Here is a 19857-nt window from a genome sequence, read left to right on the forward strand (position 1 = left end):
ACATTGCCAATGTATTTCTGATAATAGGCTGTTTGTTCTTTGGGTCCTCCCAACTCTACTGAGTGAGGCTATAATGTAATCTTGTGTTTAAGTGTGGAAATAGGAAACATGCACTCACTCCATATGTTCAGCCTGGATTCCAACTCTGACCCCAGAAATAAAATGACATAAGCCAGTCTTGTGCCACATTGTTTTCTTTCTTGCATTTCTTTTTCTCAGTTTCTTTTATGATCATTTTTGACTGCACTGTACTTAATCGGATCAAGTTGGTTAATATGCCAGATGGAAAAGCTGAAGTTTTATTCCCTTTTGCCTCAAGGCTACAGCAGGGCTAAACTAGATAAAGTCACACATTGCTTTAAGCCACAATTTCATCTTGTTCCAATGACCTGATCTTATCAAGATTTCACAGCATAAAATGAAATGAATTATTAAAAACCTTGTGGATTCTGCGACTGTATTTCATATTAGCTCAACGAATCTGTCAAAACAAAATTCTTATGATTGCAGGAAAAATGAAATAGTATTATGTGAATCAAGGCAAAAGAAATACTGGTGTCCATTAAAGAAAAATAAATAATTTAAACAAAAATACATGTTGTGAGTTTGAACATTGTCAAATTATTTCCTCACCCCCCAGCTTTGGTGATGTGGACCTTGGTTTTACACCCTGATTTCTTTATGCAAAATCTATACATCCAACTAGTAAAGTTAAACAAAACAAATATAGTTTCTAAAGACCTATATAAGAAAAAAAAGGGCTGCATTTCTTTCTTTGCTCTATATTAACAATTAACTATATAGGTGTAGAACAAGTCAGTGAAAAGATTTATGAAAATAGGGCTGCAGATTAGCTACCCCCAAGCTAGACAATCATAGGTTCAAGCACTGATCCAGCACTTGAGCCCATCAGAGTACCCTGAGGGGGAGGCTGAACAGCATTCAGTCATGGTTCACATAGGTAACATCAACACAGGTAGCAAGAGGGATGTAGCCCTGCAGTCAAACTTTAGGGAGCTAGGCAGGAAATTAGCAAGCCGAACTTCAAATATAGTAACCTCTGCATAACTCCCAGTGACATACACAGGTAGCACAGACATGAGTGTGTGGATAAAGGTGGTGCAGGGAAAGTGCCTTCAGATTCTTGGAAATTGGCTGTGGGGTTGACAGGACCCGTAATGGATCATTTGCACCTGAACGGAGTTGGAACTGAATTTCCTGCTGGACATTCTGCTCGTGTTATTGGGGAGAGTCTAAACTAATTAAGCTGGGTATGGTCAGTAACTCCCATGTCTCAGGAACAAAATAAAAGAGAATCAGCCGCCAGAGGTTCAGGCAGAGTGGATAGGGAGAAAACATTCCAACTTGTGAAAGGTTCAAGAGCAAGAGGGCACAGATTTAAACTCATTTCTAAAATAAAGAAAAGTGATATGAAGAAAAACCTTTGTATGCAATAAATGGTTAGAGTCTGTATTGCACTGCCAGAGTCTGTTGCAGGCAGATTCCACCAAGATTTCTAAAAGAAAATTTGATGGTTATTTGAAAAGGAACAATGTAAAGTGTTACAGAGAGAAGGCAAGGATAATAGAAATAAGTGAGGTGCTCATTTGGAGAACCTGCATAACATGATGGGCCAAATGTTTAGATTAGACTGGTGCTGGAAAAGCACAGCAGTTCAGGCAGCATCCGAGGAGCAGTAAAATCGACGTTTCAGGTAAAAACCCTTCATCTGCTTCTGCTTTGTAAAAATTCTGTGATTTTGTGAAATTGACCAGTGTGAGGTGCTGAAATCTAAGGTACAAATTTGAATTAAATGTTAACTCAAAGCCCTCCTGACTTATTCAGGTCAATATTAAAATATTGAAAATACATGTGCATTCCAAATAATTTTCTTTATTAATTTGTCTTTACTTGATATAGGTGCCAAATTCCCAATCAAGTGGACAGCTCCTGAAGCTGCACTGTATGGGCGTTTTACAATAAAATCAGACGTATGGTCATTTGGAATTCTAATGACTGAACTAGCTACAAAGGGAAGAGTGCCATATCCAGGTAAATTTCAAAATACTAAATGGTCTTTTTTTTTCTGCAAAAGTTAATAATTCAGAAAGCAGCAGAAGTAGCAAGTTTTGCTGGATAAAAGCATAAGATACTTAACAAGTCTCCACCACTGAAATTGGTATTGGTGTAAACATGATTTACCCATCCGTAAGCAAGCTAAAATGCTTATGAAAATAAGTCATGAAATGTCACTTGGTGACTGCCTCTTCTAATCATTAGCATTTGCATACAGAATCACATCATTAACTTTGACAAGCTAATCAAAACAACTTATTTTTGAAATAAGCGCAGCCTTTTAATTTGGCAAGTACAGGGTAAAAACTCCAGAATCCCTACAGTGTGGAAAGAGGCCCATCGGCCCAACAAGTCCACTCTGACCCTCCGAAGAGTAACCCACCCAGACCCATTCCCCTACATTTATCCCTGACTAATGTCCCAACACTACACATCCCTGAACACTATGGGTATTTAGCATGGCCAATGCACCTAACCTGCACATCTTTAAATTGTGGGAGGAAACCGGAGCACCCGGAGGAAACCCACACAAACATGGGGAGAATGTGCAAACTCCACACAGACAGTCACCCGAGGCTGGAATCGAACCCAGATCCCTGGCACTGTGAAGCAGCAGTGCTAATTACTGAGCCACTGTGCCTCCCAAAAACTCATTGAACTGTCCAAAGTAATTGCCATATTTACTCTAAACACCACCTTTGAAATTGACTCAGATGGTCACAGCTAAGGTTAACACTATTTGCTTTATACAGGCACCTTTCTGTGTTCTGCTTGGACAATGTAGGTGGTGGACCAGTATCTCCATAAAGTGTTATCTAACTTCACTGGATTCTTATAATCTGAGAAAGTGGCACAGGAATTCCAACATTTGAAAGGAGTTGTTTATTGGTTGATCTTGCCTAAGTGTACTTCTATACCCTTCTTGTTTATACCATGGCTCTGGTCAGTTGTAGAAAATATATCTCTAGTGTACTGAATTAGCTGGTCTCACTCAAGGTTTGCAGCTAGAGAGCTGAATCTTACCAGGTTCTTGGAGGTGATAACAGATGGGAGGGATTTGATGACTGGATATCAGCCTCTGTGGAGTTACTTCAGCAGGGTTTTGAAAAGTAGCAGGGAATTTCTTAAAAAAACATTGTCCCACTGCTGGGCAACATTCCTTGTGATGGAAAGGTGTAGAATAATTTGCAGTATTAATGCTTGTAGTCAGAGGCATAGTCAAGGTAGTCCCCAGAGCTCCAACTATCCCTTCAGAGGGGTTTCTCCTCCATCCCATGTGGAATATACCAACCTTGGCCTCCTAAACTTTATTTTGCACTTATTTATCTAAGGGCACCTCCATTTGGGAATCCCTGAAATGTTCTGAATAGTCCCAGCAATGCCCACCACTTTTAGTCAAGGAACTGCCAGGTAGCTAATAAGGAGGCCTCAGGCTGCCCATGGTGAAAGCGCCAAGCTGGGCTACTACTGTCAACATGTGTGGACTTTGAGGCCTACTTTTTTGCCCACATCTGAACCCAAAGCCCATGCTAACAACTCAGCCCTGAGTCGGGGAGAAACTGGAATCTAACTAACTCCCTGAATTCAGGAAAGGTAAATTTAGATTGACTTCCCTATCTTGATTGCTACATTAAAAACAAATTAAACAATATGATATGATACACCTCCAGTGGGGGACTTGAATTTAGAGTTCCTGTCCCAAAGATAGGGAACACAACCAATGTGTCACAAGGGTTCCCATGTTTGTTTTTATTCTACCAACAACCACCCTGTGATATGGTGACCCCTGCTGGACTGTGCATGTGTGAATGCTGGCTCAGAACTGGCCTGCAAGTCAATATCTCTTCATGATAGCATGTCCTGCTTAACAAGCAAGGCTGAATGAATAATGACAACTTGGGCATGATGCTGGAAAGCAACCTGTCATCATAAGCAACGACATGGTCTTTTTCTGAAGGAGGTCAAAACAGGGGAGGTGTGCAGAGAGGGGACATTGCTCAGAAGAGAATTACTTATTTAAAACAATGTTTTGATTGCAATTTAACCAATGCATGGAAAAGATGGAGGGGTAATCCATTGACCTTGCCCCTCACCATCACACTGACTTGAACATCATGTTTCACAGCAGGTCCCATCCACTGACAACCAGCTCACATTCTCTCAACTGAACTAACTCTTCAGTAGTTCTAATGAGCTAATTCTGGTTCTGCATTTGTCAAATTATAATCATTTGTGAGCACAGCGGCTGCTGTACAATATTCTTTCTAATTTGGGTGTCATATGAATGCAATCAATCAAAAGAAAAGTTACTTTGAATTAATGTAAATTTTGAAATCTTCCAATCCATGATTTTCAATGTTCAAGAGTAATGAATGCTTGAATTGCCAATCCTTGAAGCTGGACAGGTAATTGCAGATGCTAACCATAGAGTGCATGGATTCAGGCCAAAATGTTTCTTCAGCTGTAATCCACTCCAAGTTCCACCTAAATTCTAATAATCTGACATCACATCCTGCCCCATTTCCATTGAGCAACCTATGCACACCAGCAATGCAAATATATTTATCACGTGTTGGACAAAACTACCCAACTGTGGAATGGGTAGTTTAGCCTATTGTACAGTTGGTGAAATAAGTAAAGAACTCTCAAAGTTCACATGTAAGAATCGGTCTCAGTTCTGCTTATTTTTGATTTACTTGAAATGCAATGAAATAATTGAACTGAATTTCAACTACTAAGCACTTTTAGTCTAGCATTAAAGCAAAAGTGACTCATTAAACATGCTCAAAAATGCTGCATGTATATTTTCTGATTTGGAGGTGCCGGTGTTAAACTGGAGGGGACAAAGTTAAAAATCACACACCAGGTTATAGTCCAACAGGTTTAATTGGAAGCACTAGCTTTCGGAGCGCTGCTCCTTCATCAGGTGGTTGTGAGGCACAGAATTTATAGCAAACATTTACAGTGTGATGTAACTGAAATTATACATTGAAAAATACCTTGATTGTTTGTTGAGTCAAACAGACAAGATGGCACTTATTGTTAGAAAAGCTGAAGCTATCTTGAGAATGTAACTTTAAAGGAGTTCTGGGATTTACATATTAAAGAACCGAAACTAACATATCCCATTCTAAAAGATGAAAGATTTACTTTAAAATTTATTTAATATACCATTACAGCTCCATGACACTGTAACCCTTTTGCTATAAATTCTGTGTGTTATGGTCCTGTTCCACAACCACCTGATGAAGGGTCAGCGTCTCCGAAAGCTAATGATTCTAAATAAACCTATTGGACTATAACCTAGTGTTGTGTGATTTTTAACTATATATTTTCTGTAAATGTCTGTGCTGTAATGGAGTAGCTCTGAATTTGATATATAAACTTTCTTCTAACTGCTCCTGAAGAAGGGCTTATGCCCGAAACGTCGATTCTCCTGTTCCCTGGATGCTGCCTGACCTGCTGCGCTTTTCCAGCAACACATTTTCAGCTCTAACTGCTTCAACCAAGAAAATGTTGCCTTGTTAAACAGCTGACTGAAAGCAACTCTATCATTTAGTTAATTTATCTAAAGTTAAAAGTGGATATTGTTCAACTACTTGTTCAAAACATCACTTACTTGGCAGGAGTTTGTTACATATGCAAATTTTCCCTTCTAACTTCCAGTTTACAAAAATATGAATGTCCGTGTTGAAGTTGTGCCTTATAACACCTCGTGTGATATCTCAAATTGCTTTGTATGTAATTACTTACATTTTGAAAAGCAATCACTGTTATTTGGATCGTCAGATCAGGCAATTGATGTACAGTTGAATTTGCGGCCCTGATTAAATGGTTAACTATAATAGGGGTCCAATGCTTTTCTTCTCTACTCATTGCCTGGAAACAGGACTTGTCGTCTTGTCTTTGTCCATGGCCAGAGCAGTAAAGCAGGTGATTTACGTCAGCTGGTATTAACCTCTGGTGGACATCTTCTGATTATTTTATGAATGAAACAAAAACTAAGCACTTTGATAGGTTAGTTCTTTAATAGTGTGCACTGAACTGAATCTGGCTAGGCATTAGTATAAACACTGCAGTCTATTCAAGTAAATCATTGTGATTCAAGGTGATTGCTGTCTATGTTGGAGGGCAGAGGAATTGTGGCTTATTGATTCTTTAGGGCTGTACAAATTAATTTAGAACAGTTCACAAGTCTCATTAACAGCAAGTTCACATGACTATTGTTCTTCACTCCATGACTGATTATTTCTGCAGAGCAGGTTGTTTGGATTCTGAATTCTTACTCATGTTAATTTGTTCTGATTGTCAGGAATGGTAAATCGGGAGGTATTGGATCAGGTGGAACGGGGATATCGAATGCCGTGCCCGCCTGAATGTCCCGACTCTCTTCATGATCTCATGATACAGTGTTGGAAGAAGGAGCCAGAAGAGAGGCCAACCTTCGAGTATTTACAGTCCTTCCTAGAAGATTATTTTACTTCCACGGAACCTCAGTATCAGCCTGGAGAAAATCTATAGGCCCAGCCAATACTTGCAACACCATGGACATAGTGAATTTCTGCATTCTGCAGCTGCACAAAGTCTAGCTGCACGCAGCCCTTAAATCTGCTTAATAACTGGAATTCCTGTACACTGTGCACTAACTCATTTCTGCATATTGTTCCACACATTGTATAGATAATGTTGTTGATGAGGCACTCTAGGTATTTAATTTTCATTTTCACTTTTTGATTTGAAAGATTCTAACTAAAGAGGTAATGAAATGTTTCCAGGTGCAAGCAAAGCAAAGCCAAAACAGCAAACAAGGAATTCTGTCTCCATAATTACTCTTCAGTTATCTCAAGGGTTTATTGACTGTCCTTTCTATTCTTCAACAATGGAAACAAATCAAGATTGATGCAAGTTTGTCTTTCCAGAAGTAACTTTTTTCAAAAATTCAGCTTGTAGCTTGAGAAATCTATTAACCGTACCTAGGATTAACACAAACCAGAATTATCTCTTGTGCATGTGGTGCTAGGTTAGTTCATCTAGATTCAAATCAAACATATTTACATCACTGGAAATTGCAACTGCATTAGGATATTTTGCACATTTCCTTTTCCTTAAATAGTGGTACAACTTGCTATTGTTACCATTCAATATTATTTATATTTAATCCATTTTATATAAATTGAGGAAAATTAGTTCTGAACAAATGGTGGTAAAATCAGAAATATTTCAGTGTTTTGTATCTCCCCTGATGTGTATATAATGATTTCTTTGGATGAGAGGAACTGAAACACTGATATAGCAATAATGTGAACAAGCAAAAGAAAAGTTTTTTTTTAGGAAAAAAAACACAGATTTAGTTCAGTAGCTGAGGTAGTAATGTTCTTTTTGGTTAATAACAAATGGATTTTGCAACTGTAAGACATGCACCGCTGTTTCACTTCTGCAGTCTTATACTAACTCAATCAATTGTATTTAGTTGTCCTCAGGACTTCCCTCTGGTGGTCATCCTGAATATGAAAAACAATCTGTTTCCCAGACAGAATTACTGAGATGATATGGATGTACATTACCAATACAAAATCAATCTTACTACAATGTGTGACATTTACAAAATGTTATATTTGGTTTACAACTGAACAATCCATCTTCCAACAATTATTTTACTTTTTTAAAAGTGAAGTTTTTGAAATCTTTGGACTTTGGAATTATGTTGTAAATATTCAAGCGTGCAGAATACAGAAGTATACAAGTGTACAGATGTATACAAGTATATAGAAATTCCACTGTCTGTACGACATTCATATGGTTCAATGTTAACCGTTTTACCTTAAACTGGTTAATGCTGTTACAGTGGTAAAATAATTCCATATAAATTTATTAATTAGTTAGCACTAATATTTACAGTGTGGAGTTTCAAGGATTTTTACATTTTAATATATGTTTCCAAAAGCTCTGTGTTGCACACACTAGTAGAGTCGTTTATTGGGTTTTATCCCAATATCCTGTAGAATGTTCTATCACATGTTTCATGAAGTGGTTATGAATGGTTTTATTTGTGATTGTGAATCTCCTGGATGAACAACAATAATTTGCATTCACGGTACTCACTGTTATTAAAAAAAGTGCGGCAAAATGCAGGGACTATAGCCACTGATGGTTATGCCTTTGATTGCATTATAAATACAACAAAATATTATAATGCAATTATGTAGAAGAGATCAACTTTATTGATATCTCTTTAATAAATCTCCTTTAATTCTGGTACTTGCTGTATCATGACATTTATAGTAATATTTTATAGCTTTATTACTATTGGATGTTATGATAATCCAGAAAAACATACGATATCCCAGAGCTTCCCAGTAAAAATACACACCATTTTCCACAATACAAACTATTTGATTCCCTTATTTTGTTTGTATTTGTTCCTGAATTCTTCTCCATTTAACTCCCGTGAAGAATAGTGTTGAGATTTATCCCCCCCACTCATAATTTTTTTTATCATTGATGAAGTTGTAGATTAATATTGACACATTCTTGACATAAACAGACCTTGCCTCGAACATTGAAGACATTGACCTTGACTGCAGGTTGGGGAGTACAAGCTGCAACAGGTAAGGAGGGTGGATTGGCTCCGTTCTTTTGATCACCTCATTTGCCAACAACAAATATTTATTGTTCTGTTTAGCACAAAGCTATATCTATCTGTAGTAAAAATGTCATTGCCCATTGTTTGTTTTAGCAGTATGGAGCCAAGTACAGGCATTACTTGAGTGAAAGAAAGAGCAATTCCATTATCTGATGAATATGAGGAAGTAATAAAATGGAGTGTTAAAGTATGGATTTACATAGGTAGAATGATAAAGGTAGATACAGCCCAGTGCTGAAGGAAGATGGAAGGCACAAATAATTTAAAGTCGTTACGGTGTCCTTGAAATGTAAAGGCTTTAACCTGAGACTATGGTTGTTAATTTGATGTCTTTCATCTTTGACAGTGATAGATTTTGCAGATCATTTTAAGTTCTTGTTGTTTGGCTATTTCTCCCCAGTTTGTTATTGTCACTGGACACTTTATCCTTCAAGAGGCCAAGAGAGGGATTTTCCTAAACCTGGTTCCAGTCACAAATCCATTCTCCAATCCCAAAAAAACAGTTCCTTGAAATACAACATTGTTTTGGGATAATTTCATCTTCAGAAATTACGTTTCTTTTGGTTTGCTAATCATTGCCAAGTTCCCATCTCCAATTTATGAGCATTCGTGCGTAGGAGTAAATTAGAAAGCGGACAAATGGGTTTCTTCCCACCTGACTGAGTTTCAGTGCCTTTTGACAAGATATTAATTGGGGCTTGGATGGTCTTTATTTATTATAAACTTGGTTTCCTGACTTGGCAAGCCTGTGACCAGCTAACCTCTCTGGCCATTTCAAATTGATGTTCTTTTTAAAAAAAACATTTCAGTCATCAAACATCCCAGGTATTGAATCATCTGATGGAATTCAGAAGTCATATTTTATCACTCTCATAACAAAGCTTTGCTTTTAACTATTGATTTGAGTGCAATGTTCGATTGCTCATTGTTTGAAGCACACACAGACTTGGCTGAAATGGAAAGCTGATCTTATTGAAACTTAAGATGCCAAACCTCTTTACACCTGCCATCATATTCAACTGAACAATCTTGTGTGTTTAAACATTAAAATTGAACATAAGCTTATATGCTTTAATGTGGGTTTAAGTTTGAACTGCATACAACCACTTAAATGAATAATATATTTCCAAGGCTCTTATTTCATTTTCTGACTGTGAGTGAACAATAATCATTACATGTGTTTACATTTGGAAGGGCAAGAAATTGTGAAACTGAAAATGCTTGTTAATATTACCCTGTGAATTCCTAACGAGTGTGAATAATTGTTTTGTGCAAACTGAATTTGCTATTTAACAGCAACCAACTGCATTTGGCAATGCCTCTTACAATCACAGGTGTTTCTCTTGACCTTCCTTGACTGTGAATGCAACACAATCTTGGGTAGGTATACAGAAAGGGTGTGAGGAGAAGGAATAATAAAGTCTGCAATGATTGGGCTGGAACATTCTTCCTATGATCTGGAAGAGAATTCCAAATTTGTGGGTAAATTAATATAAGGACACTGGAGTCAAAACAGGGGAATCAGTTCAGTCAGTCCTTTGTATATACTATACAGTATTAAAGATTTTAGATGGATAACATACTGTTCAAGATTTAAATTTTGGGCAGGGTAAACCAACAAAACATCCGCTGAAGTGATAACTTTAATAATTCTCTTCCTTTGAATCTCTGGTTTTCTATTGCCTATTATATATTCAAAAACCATCTTTTTTTTCCATTTTAAAATGAATGAATCGTGTATGTAATGCTTTGGTTACTGTGGTACTTTTGACATGGTGTATACATTCCCACAACCTAAGCAGAGAATATAATGATTTCTAGCTCTGCTTTTGTTTTGTTCTTATTTTTTTATAAAAGAACTTGCAATCTTTGCATTTTGAAAACCTTAATAAAACTCACATTTGTATGTAGTTGCACACATTTCTGCTGTGTATAAATCTCATGTTCAGAATGGAGTCTTTTTTGTAATTTTGGGAAGGGCGGGGAGGAAATTCATTTTGCAAGTCCATGTTCCTTTTATTGTGCAATTAAACAGATATGATTAAACCTTTTGGTGATATCATGGCATTTTTCTGCAAACTAACAAAAATGCTATTTGTTCCTGTGCCTGATTGTGGAACCAATTTATTTTCTCACGTTAAATTGCAGTTGCCAATGAAATGATTGATGGAGTTATACAACAAGGAAACAGATCCTTCAATCCAACTCATCCATGCCAACCACGTTTTCCAAACTAAGCTAATTCCACTTGCCTGCATTTCGTCATTAGTCTATTAATTTCAGAATTTTAATTGAATCCAATTTCCACCATCTGCCATAGCAGGATTCAAACCCCGATTCCCAAATCATTAATAGTTTATCTCTAATACCACAAGGCCAATGCCTGCCCTTTGATCAGTCAAATTTTCTAACTCGCTCAGAAGATTAAAAAGTTGTGTGTGAATAATTTTATATTGTTAATAGCAGAATTATTAAGGTACAAGAACCTGCATCTAAGTGCCACATTTGGTCACAAGATATGCAAGGTCATTCCAGCTATCAACATAATGGTAACTTATTTATATTTCTTGACATACAAGGAAAACCTCCCATGGAATTACAGAATACAGGTACAGCCCACGAATAGGAGGTTAATTGTACAAACGAACTAATTTTCAGAGCTTTAAATGTTAACAGTTAAGCTTAATCAGTCAGAATCTGAAAATACTTTATGGACAAATTGAACATGGAAATGTGGCAAGCTTCAGAATAAGGCAAATCTAACCTGACAGTTAGATGGCATAACTATTTTAATTAGGTACTTCAACACTAATAAGTTAGCACAGGGCTCACTAAGTATACTCGCATGCTTAGAGTTCTATTTTTTTATTGTAATCAGGATTATGGAAGTGCTCCAGTGGCAAGGAGGTAGTATCCCAGTTTTTGAGCCAGAAGGCTCGGTTTCAAGTCCCAATTACTTTAGAGGTTTTTTGTAATACATCTCCACAGGTTGTTTGCAAATATTTAGTCAGAATTGTATGGAATTAATATACTCAGTATAGGTTCAAGCCCACAAAATAGAGGATAACAAATGGATAAGGCCAAGACAACATAAGCAGCCATCTTCTGACAAACGTTTACAACTGATACCATAATGAAGGGCGACATTATATTCTACAATATCACTGAACTTCAGTCTCGAAATTATGGTGGTAAAATTACGTTCACACAGCTTGTATTGTCACTTCAACAGAAATGTTAACATACTTAAAAATCAATGATGATTCAGACCTATATTGAGTCTGCAACAAAATGCACCAAATAAAGTAATAACTTGTGATTATGGCCCATTTAGGAAAAGAAAACTGTTATGTACGTTACATCCACTTCTAACACGGAAAAAATATCATACGTAGAAACAAAATTCTACAGTGTTTCAGGTCCCTTAAAAACCTAACAGAGGATCATAAAAGGGTGGGTTGAGAAGTGACCCTCAAATTCTCCCATTTGCATAGAACAAATTAACGTTAACCCCAATAAGTAACACACCAGCTTGCCCCTACCCTGCACCATGTTAGCAGTCGGGACACAGACTTCTCTGCACTCCAGCAGGGGGAGCATGTCCATCCAACAGCCTAGTCAAGCAATAGCTTCAGCAACACATTACATCAACTCTCCCTAGCGCCCACGACAGCTGCCCTCTTCTACGGCGAATAAACAGAACGGCAGGCAGTTCAACATTCACCTTTCCTCTTGTTTTACTCTTTCTATCCCATGTTTTTCACACTGTCACTTTTGATGTACCACATGCTGTCTTCATCCCTCCTGAATTGTGCATTGTACTGCATCTAGCCTCAGTTTAGCTAAGGTCTGAAAAAGAGGGAATTTAAAGGAATACACAATTTTAAAAAAAGCTTTTTATTGTTGGACACTCACCTCTGTCGTGGCTAACAACTTATCTGAACCAGAATCAACCAGAAATTGACGATTGATTTGAGCTTATTGATTCACTAGAAAGAAAAGTTAGATAGGTGATTACCATACTTAATACTTATGAACCCAGAAGTAAAGCAGCGTGGTCACAGAGGGAGAACAGGATCTTGGCAGTCAATAATAATACTTTCATGTAATGGTGGTCATCTGGACAAGGTATTGGTAGGTCAGCAATGTTTGTGGAACTGTACTCCAGCGAGAAGTCAACACAGTCAGGATGGGGAGAACCAGATGTGATGATAACAATTACTTGCATTTATTTATTTATTCATACATGGGTTGTGGGTGTTGCTAGCATCTATTGCCATCCGTAATTATTCTTGCTGGGCTACGTCAGAGGACCATTAAGAATCAACCACGTTGCTGCAAATCTGGAGCCACGTGTAGGTCAGACAGCTAAGGATGACAGATTTTCTTCCCTAAAGGACACTAGTGAAGCAGCTGGGATTTTGCAGCAGCAATCACAATTAGACCAACGTTTAATTCCAGATTTTTAATTGAATTCAAAATTCACCATCTGCCATGGTGAGATTCAAACTCTTGTCTCTGAAAAAGTCATATTGGACTTAAAACTTCTGTTTCCTCAGATGCTTCCAGACTGGCTGTGTCGCTCTAGCACTTTCTATTTTCATTCCCAGAACATTCGCCAGAGTCTTTATTACTAGTCCTGTTTCATTGCCACAACACTACTGCCTCCCTCAATTTCTGCAATGTTTTTAGTGCAGTGATGTCAGAGGCCATTCAGCATTTCTGGCTTATCCTTCTGTAAAAGATATGATTGTCTTATACACAGTATTTAGCTGTCCCTGAGTAATTCTGAAATTTGTGTTTCTATTAATCCATCTGAGAAATCATTCCAGATGTTTATCACCTTTCACATGAACAAAATTACTGAACAATAGTCCTAAATTTGTCATTGACCAATTTGTTCTCTTGCTCTGCAATCTTAAGGTGGCTCGACATAAAACTCAAGGAGAACGGTTTCTCCACCATTTTGTACTTTACATACCTCAATAAGATGCCATTATCTTGGCTTGCCTCATCATTCAGTTTCCTGAAACCAGGGATTTGAAATGTTAGTTTGGCTCAATAGCAAAATTGTCTTCCTCTGATCATGGATTCAATCCCAACTGCTAGGACTCGAGCACATAATTGATGATTTTCAAATTACCGTGTGGGAGTGCTGTATTCTGTGCTGCCTTTGGATGTGACATTCAACAAAAATCCTGTCACATCAAAGTGCAATGGCTTGGCTACAGCCATTAATGGCACAGTTTCGGGATCCTTGTCAGCTGAGGCCATCTGCAGTTAAGAATTTGATTGCTTGTGAGAGATAAGCAATGCTTAACCATTAAAGCATCATTCATTCTAAGGGAGTCTGAGTTGCTGCTTATTTCTCAAATCACATTGCTGTAATTTAACCAATGAAAATTACACTAGAGTAGAACTTTATGAATGCAAGTGAGAATATATTTACAAAAATTTACAAAATGCTTTATCAACCATGTGTGACCCATGCCATTTATATGCCTTCAGTACTTTTTCATTTCTTTCCTCTAATGACATCTAATTGCAATCCTGCTTTCTGCAGCTGGGGTGGAGAGAGACTGCTCTGTCTTTGGCCTAGTTGACCTGGAAGACTTAGCTCGTTGTCTTGCCAGAACTTGGACTGAGAGAGCCTCAGCTCACTCAGAGTGTCCATCTCTTACTGCCTTGGCCTAGACCCCTACAGACTTTGCATCAGATGCAGGAATGGTATGGAGATTCCAGGCACTTCTGAGGGTCCTCCCTGTAGGTACCTGCTGGCATCAAATGGGCTCTGTTGAGAAGAAGAGGCATCTGGAATAAGGTCATAAGCCCTGGTCCCCATCTCATATTGTCATTGACGCTGAGAATTTATAGGTAGATTGATGCAGGTCCAAGCACATATCCAGGAGAAATTGTGTGCTGGACCTAGGTCTCCATGGTGGTTGCCAACCTGTCACCAACCAGCTTCGTGTCCCCATGCACAAAGTGGCGATCTAACTTGCATTTCCTTGGTGAGCGGGGTAGTTCCTGGTTTGCAGTGTCTGAAATGGTTAGCCGCTGGATTTTAAATGTGGTTCCTGCAATATAAACGCTGAAGCTCCCAGCAGTTGGTGAGAGCTTCGACCTCTCCTGCCACACGTTTCCACGCGGTAGATGCTGAAGAGCCCAGTTGCATAGTCAATAATATGAAGACTGTGTGAGAAAAACCCCACTGAGCCACAGCATCCATAGTTGTCATTTTGATAAAATGCTTTAATTGAAAAGAGGAAAATTCTGCCTTGGTTTCTGTATTACGGGTTGCGGAATCAAACTGTGAGCAAATTAGCTATCATGTTTGCCTAAATGACACTAGTGACCGCACTTCTTCAGTAATTTATGGATTGTGAAGTAGCTATGGAACATTTTTTGGTGTGGATATGAAAAGTGTTGTCGAAATCCCATGTTCTTTCTCTCAATGAGAAAGGAAAATAATAATATCATCATCTTCAAGAGAAGAACGAGAAGCTATGGCTTCTCATAGAAGCTAAGCCACATGCTATGGCTTAATTTGTACTGTAGGTTTTTAAGGCCAACACAATGTACTATTGAGATCACTGCAATGCTGACTGAATGAGATGATTTTGATTTTTTTCATAATATTTGCAATATGAGTATTATTTCATTAGATTTTGTCTTTGGCCTGAATCTTATGTTTTCTTTTGGCTAAGTCTGAGTTGCATTGACTTTTCTGAAGGGTTAGTTGCTGTAATGTCTCGTGAGTTCTCCAGCCATATCTTACCAAATTCATCACATTATTTAACTACATCCTCTCTGTGGTGTTTCTCATGTTAGATTCCGGTGCCATCTTCCCATATACAATTCCCAGAACAACTTGCCAATCAGCAGACATGTCAGAATTCAGTAGCATCCCTTGCAACTGCACCATTTTAAAAGTTCATTGTGCAGCTACCTGGGCCAGTACAATCAGCCCCAAAGTCCTCTGCCTGTATTCCCCAATGTAGCCAAGAGGGGAGATTGATGCTTCGCTGGTTGGGGGATTTCTCCTTGCCCAGGACCAGGAAGTGAAGGCTCCAACCCCAGACCATGCTGACCAGTGCAGTCTTGGCAATTTGGAGGATTATCCAGGACATTAGGAAGAAGTTCAATGATCTTCTCTGCTCTGCCGGTGTCAAGTGCCACTATTTTCTCTGATATCTTGTATCCACCTCTCAACAAGACTCATGCTCTACCACTCTCAATAACGTCTGCAACATCTCCCCTCACTCCCTGTCATCAACCCCAAACCCTGGTATGACTGACCCTCTGCTCTGCCTATTCATTCAGTCAGGGCACCTCCCCATCAGCACAGAAAGAAGCAGCTGTGCTTCTTGTCCTTTTCATGTCCTTTAATATCCACCTCTCTCTCAACCCAAGAGGAACATCAGAGTTAATCAAGATGGTGATACAGTGGGTGGCAGACAAAGATTCTCCAGCTGGAGCTTGTCCACTCCATCTGTTCATTTCTTTTTTCTCTCTCTCTTTTTATCTGTATCTTGTGTTTTTATTTCTCTTCTGTCTTTTCTCTTCTGCCAGCAGCCCAGGACGGCAGGTGTGGCCAGTGGTCTGGAGTGGGGGCAGCAGCCAATGGCCTGGACTAGACACGGTGGTCAGTGGGTATGGAGTAGGGGCTGTGGCCAGTGGTCTGCAGTGGGGGCAGTGGCCAGTGGTCTGGAATGGGGGCGATGGCCAGCAGTCTGGAGTGGGGGCGATGGCCAGGAGAGGGAGTGGGGGCAATGGTCTGCATCCAGGGTATGAAGGAGGTGGCTCTAGAAATCGTGGATGCATTGGTGATCATTTTCCAATGTTCTATAGATTCAGGATCAGTTCCTGCGGATTGGAGGGTGGCTAATGTTGTCCCACTTTTTAAGAAAGGAGAGAGAGAGAAAACAGAGAATTATAGACCAGTTAGTTTGACCTCAGTGGTGGGAAAAATGCTGGAGTCAATTATAAAGGATGAAATTACGACACATCTGGATAGCAGTAACAGGATAGGTCAGAGTCAACATGGATTTATGAAGGAGAAATCATGCTTGACTAATCTTCTGGAATTTTTTGAGGATGTAACTCTGAAGATGGACAAGGGAGATCCAGTGGATATAATATACCTGGACCTTCAGAAAGCGAGTTGAGGAGAAACATCTTCAACCAGAGGGTGGTGAGTGTATGGAATGCTCTGCCCCAGAAGGCTGTGGAGGCCAAGTCTCTGGATACTTTCAAGAAAGAGTTGGATAGAACTCTTAAGAATAGTGGAATCAAGGGTAATGGGGATAAGGCAGGAACAGGATACTGATTGAGGATGATCAGACATGATCATAATGAATGGTGGTGCTGGCTCAAAGGGCAGAATGGCCTACTCCTGCACCTATTGTCTATTGTCTAATGGCCAGGAGTCTGGAGTGGGGGCAATGGCCAGGAGTCTGGAGTGGGGGCAATGGCCAGGAGACTGGAATGGGGGCAATGGCCAGTGGTCTGGAATAGGTGGCAATGGCCAGTGGTCTGAGTGAGGGCAGCGATCAGGTGTCTGGAGTAGGGGCAGTGACCAATGGCCTGGACTGGACAGGGGCGCAGCTGCCAGGGGTCTGGAGAAGCAGACAATAGACAGTGGGTCTGGAGTGGGGGCAGCGATCGGGGGTCTGGAATGGGACCAATGGCCAGTGGGTCTGGATTAGGAGCAGTGACCAATGACCTGGACTGGACATGGTGACCAACGGTCTGGAGTGGGGTCAGCGGCCAGGGGTCTGGAATGGGCGGCAATGGCCAGTGGGCCTAGGGTGGGCGAAGCAGATAGTTGGCCTAGAGTGGGTGCAGCGGCCAGCAGTCTGAAGTGAGGGCAGCAGCCAGTGGACCTGGAGTGAAGCAAAGATAGCCAGCAGCCTGGAGCAGAGGGGGGACGGCCATCAGCTTGGAGCGGGGATGTTGGCCAGTGGACGTGGTTCCAAGATGATTACTAGTGGAGAACCAATGATGCTCAGTCAGACCATGTGGAAGCCCCTAGAAAAAGACTGTAAAGTCTATCAGTTTAGCTTTATTTCTTATTTTCCTGACTTATAATAGACTCTGTAATGTAGTGTAATGTTTTTCTTTATTTTCTCTATTTTCTGTACCTAAGATGGAGCCAGGTGTTGGCACATCAAAAGGGTGTGTATTTTGGCCGCTGAGCTCAATGGAGTTGTTGCTGGTTTCCCAGGCTGGAGACATCTGGATTGGTCCAGACTCATGACAATCACACACAGGTAAACAAGCAATCCTTAACAGGATTACCATTGGTCAGAATTTTTCCAAGGGTAGTCAGAAGGCCAAGGCCAACATACTTAAGTAGTTGTTGACAATTGTAAGAAATTATTTTGTAAAATTCTCACACTTAAAAATAATTCTACCTATTTGCAATTTTCACAAATTACACCCCTTGACTTGTTGCTAGATCTCTTAAGATTTGTTATTCCTTATGAGATTAAGTTTTGTCAATCTTGTTCAGCTACAGACATCGTGCTGCATAACATCAGCTTTCTCCCAGCGTATTGCGAAATTAAATCAGAGTTTAAATCCAAACAAGCATACAGATTATATTTTACAAAGAGAGGCTTGCACTTTTCACAGCTGCTTGACAAAAATCCAGTATTCAATTTCCTTACCCCTTTTTACCTTTGCTTGTTCTCGTGTCATGTGTTTGTGGAACTCGCTTGCTCAGAGAACAGCATTTAATATTTTTAAGACAGAGATCAGTAGGATCTTGACTAACAAGAGAGTCAAAGGCTATTGGAAATAGTCAGGAAAATGGATTTGAGGCCACAAACTGATTGGCCATTACTTTATTGAATGGCTGAATTGCCTCCTCCTGGTCCTAATTTGTATTTTCATATCTCTGTACATTAGCCAATTTTTCCAGGTCTTTTTGCCAGAATTGCTACAACATTTGGCTTCTGTGATGTTTGGTCACACACTGTTATCACTTTTAATTGCAGGAAGCATGTGAAGAAGACTGAATCTGACTTTGCTATGTAGACCCACAATAAGTAGCCTATTACTTCCTGTCTGTAGTCACATGAAAATGGTCATTTGGACACAGTATTAGAGATGCCTGGTCTCTTGGCGCTGTACCTGAGCAAGGAGTCAATGGCCTCAGGAGATGGAGATGTTTGGCAAGTAAAGAACATCACTAAAACAAACTAACATCATGAAAACAAATGAACATCACTAAAACAAACGGAGAACATATGTAATGTTGACAAAGACAACGTGGAAGTGGACTATGCTCACAGACAGACGCAGAAACAAAATGCTTATTGTTCCTGCTAGCAAACTGCAAATATCCAATTTTTTACTGACAACGGTACTATCGGTGACTAATGTGAATTCCAGTAGGAGACCACTTTTCCAAAGCTGGACATTCAGTTTTCTCCTTCAAATATTAATAAGTACTGTCTGAGCAAAGCAGAATTTTATTAATGGTTTCAATTAATAATATTCCACATTTTAATTGGTCTGTGGTGCTAGGAAAAACAGTAGCATTCATTCATTTTGTCTTTTAATATGTCGAAGTTCTTTATTATGTGCGTCATTGACTCTCTGTGTGCATTTAGTTAGCTTTGGACATTTCATCGTCAGGAAACAGATGCCCACTATCTTCCTATATTAGTTATTAATTTTAACAGGACATTTAGGAAGGAAGCAAATTGAGACTGTCTTTTGTAGATTTAAAACCACTTAGAGTTAGAAAGTCATAGAGGTGTACAGCACAGAAATAGACACTTCAGTCCAACTCGTTCATGCTGACTAGATATCTGAACCTTAATTTAGTGCCATTTGCCAGCACTTGGCCCATATCCCTCTAAACCCTTCCTATTCATATACCCATCCAAATGCCTCTTAAATGCTGTAATTGTACCAGCCTAAACCATTTCCTCTGGCAGCTCATTCGATACACGTACCACCTTTTGTGTGAAAAAGTTGCCTCTTAGGTCTCTTTTATATCTTTCCCCTCTCACCCTAAACCTATGCCCTCTAGTTTTGGACTCCCCACCCCAGGGAAAAGACTTTGTCTATTTATCCTATCCATGCCCCTCATAATTTTGTAAACCTCTATAAGGTCACCCCCTCAG

General features: G+C 39.4%; 1 protein-coding gene across 2 annotated transcripts in view; it reads left to right on the forward strand.

The window, feature by feature from the left end:
- LOC122560199 (proto-oncogene tyrosine-protein kinase Src-like) overlaps positions 1-10765 on the forward strand; it is a 166290-nt gene extending 155525 nt beyond the window's left edge. For both annotated transcript variants that reach the window (XM_043710602.1, XM_043710603.1), the window contains 2 exons: positions 1921-2052; positions 6389-10765. In XM_043710602.1, the coding sequence (XP_043566537.1) occupies positions 1921-2052; positions 6389-6597 (341 nt within the window). In that variant the 3' untranslated portion in view covers positions 6598-10765. The remainder of the gene's footprint in view (positions 1-1920; positions 2053-6388) is intronic.
- Positions 10766-19857: the final 9092 nt, after the last annotated feature.

The sequence above is a fragment of the Chiloscyllium plagiosum genome, chromosome 20 (genome assembly GCF_004010195.1).
Source record: "Chiloscyllium plagiosum isolate BGI_BamShark_2017 chromosome 20, ASM401019v2, whole genome shotgun sequence".
Lineage (NCBI taxonomy): Eukaryota > Metazoa > Chordata > Chondrichthyes > Orectolobiformes > Hemiscylliidae > Chiloscyllium > Chiloscyllium plagiosum.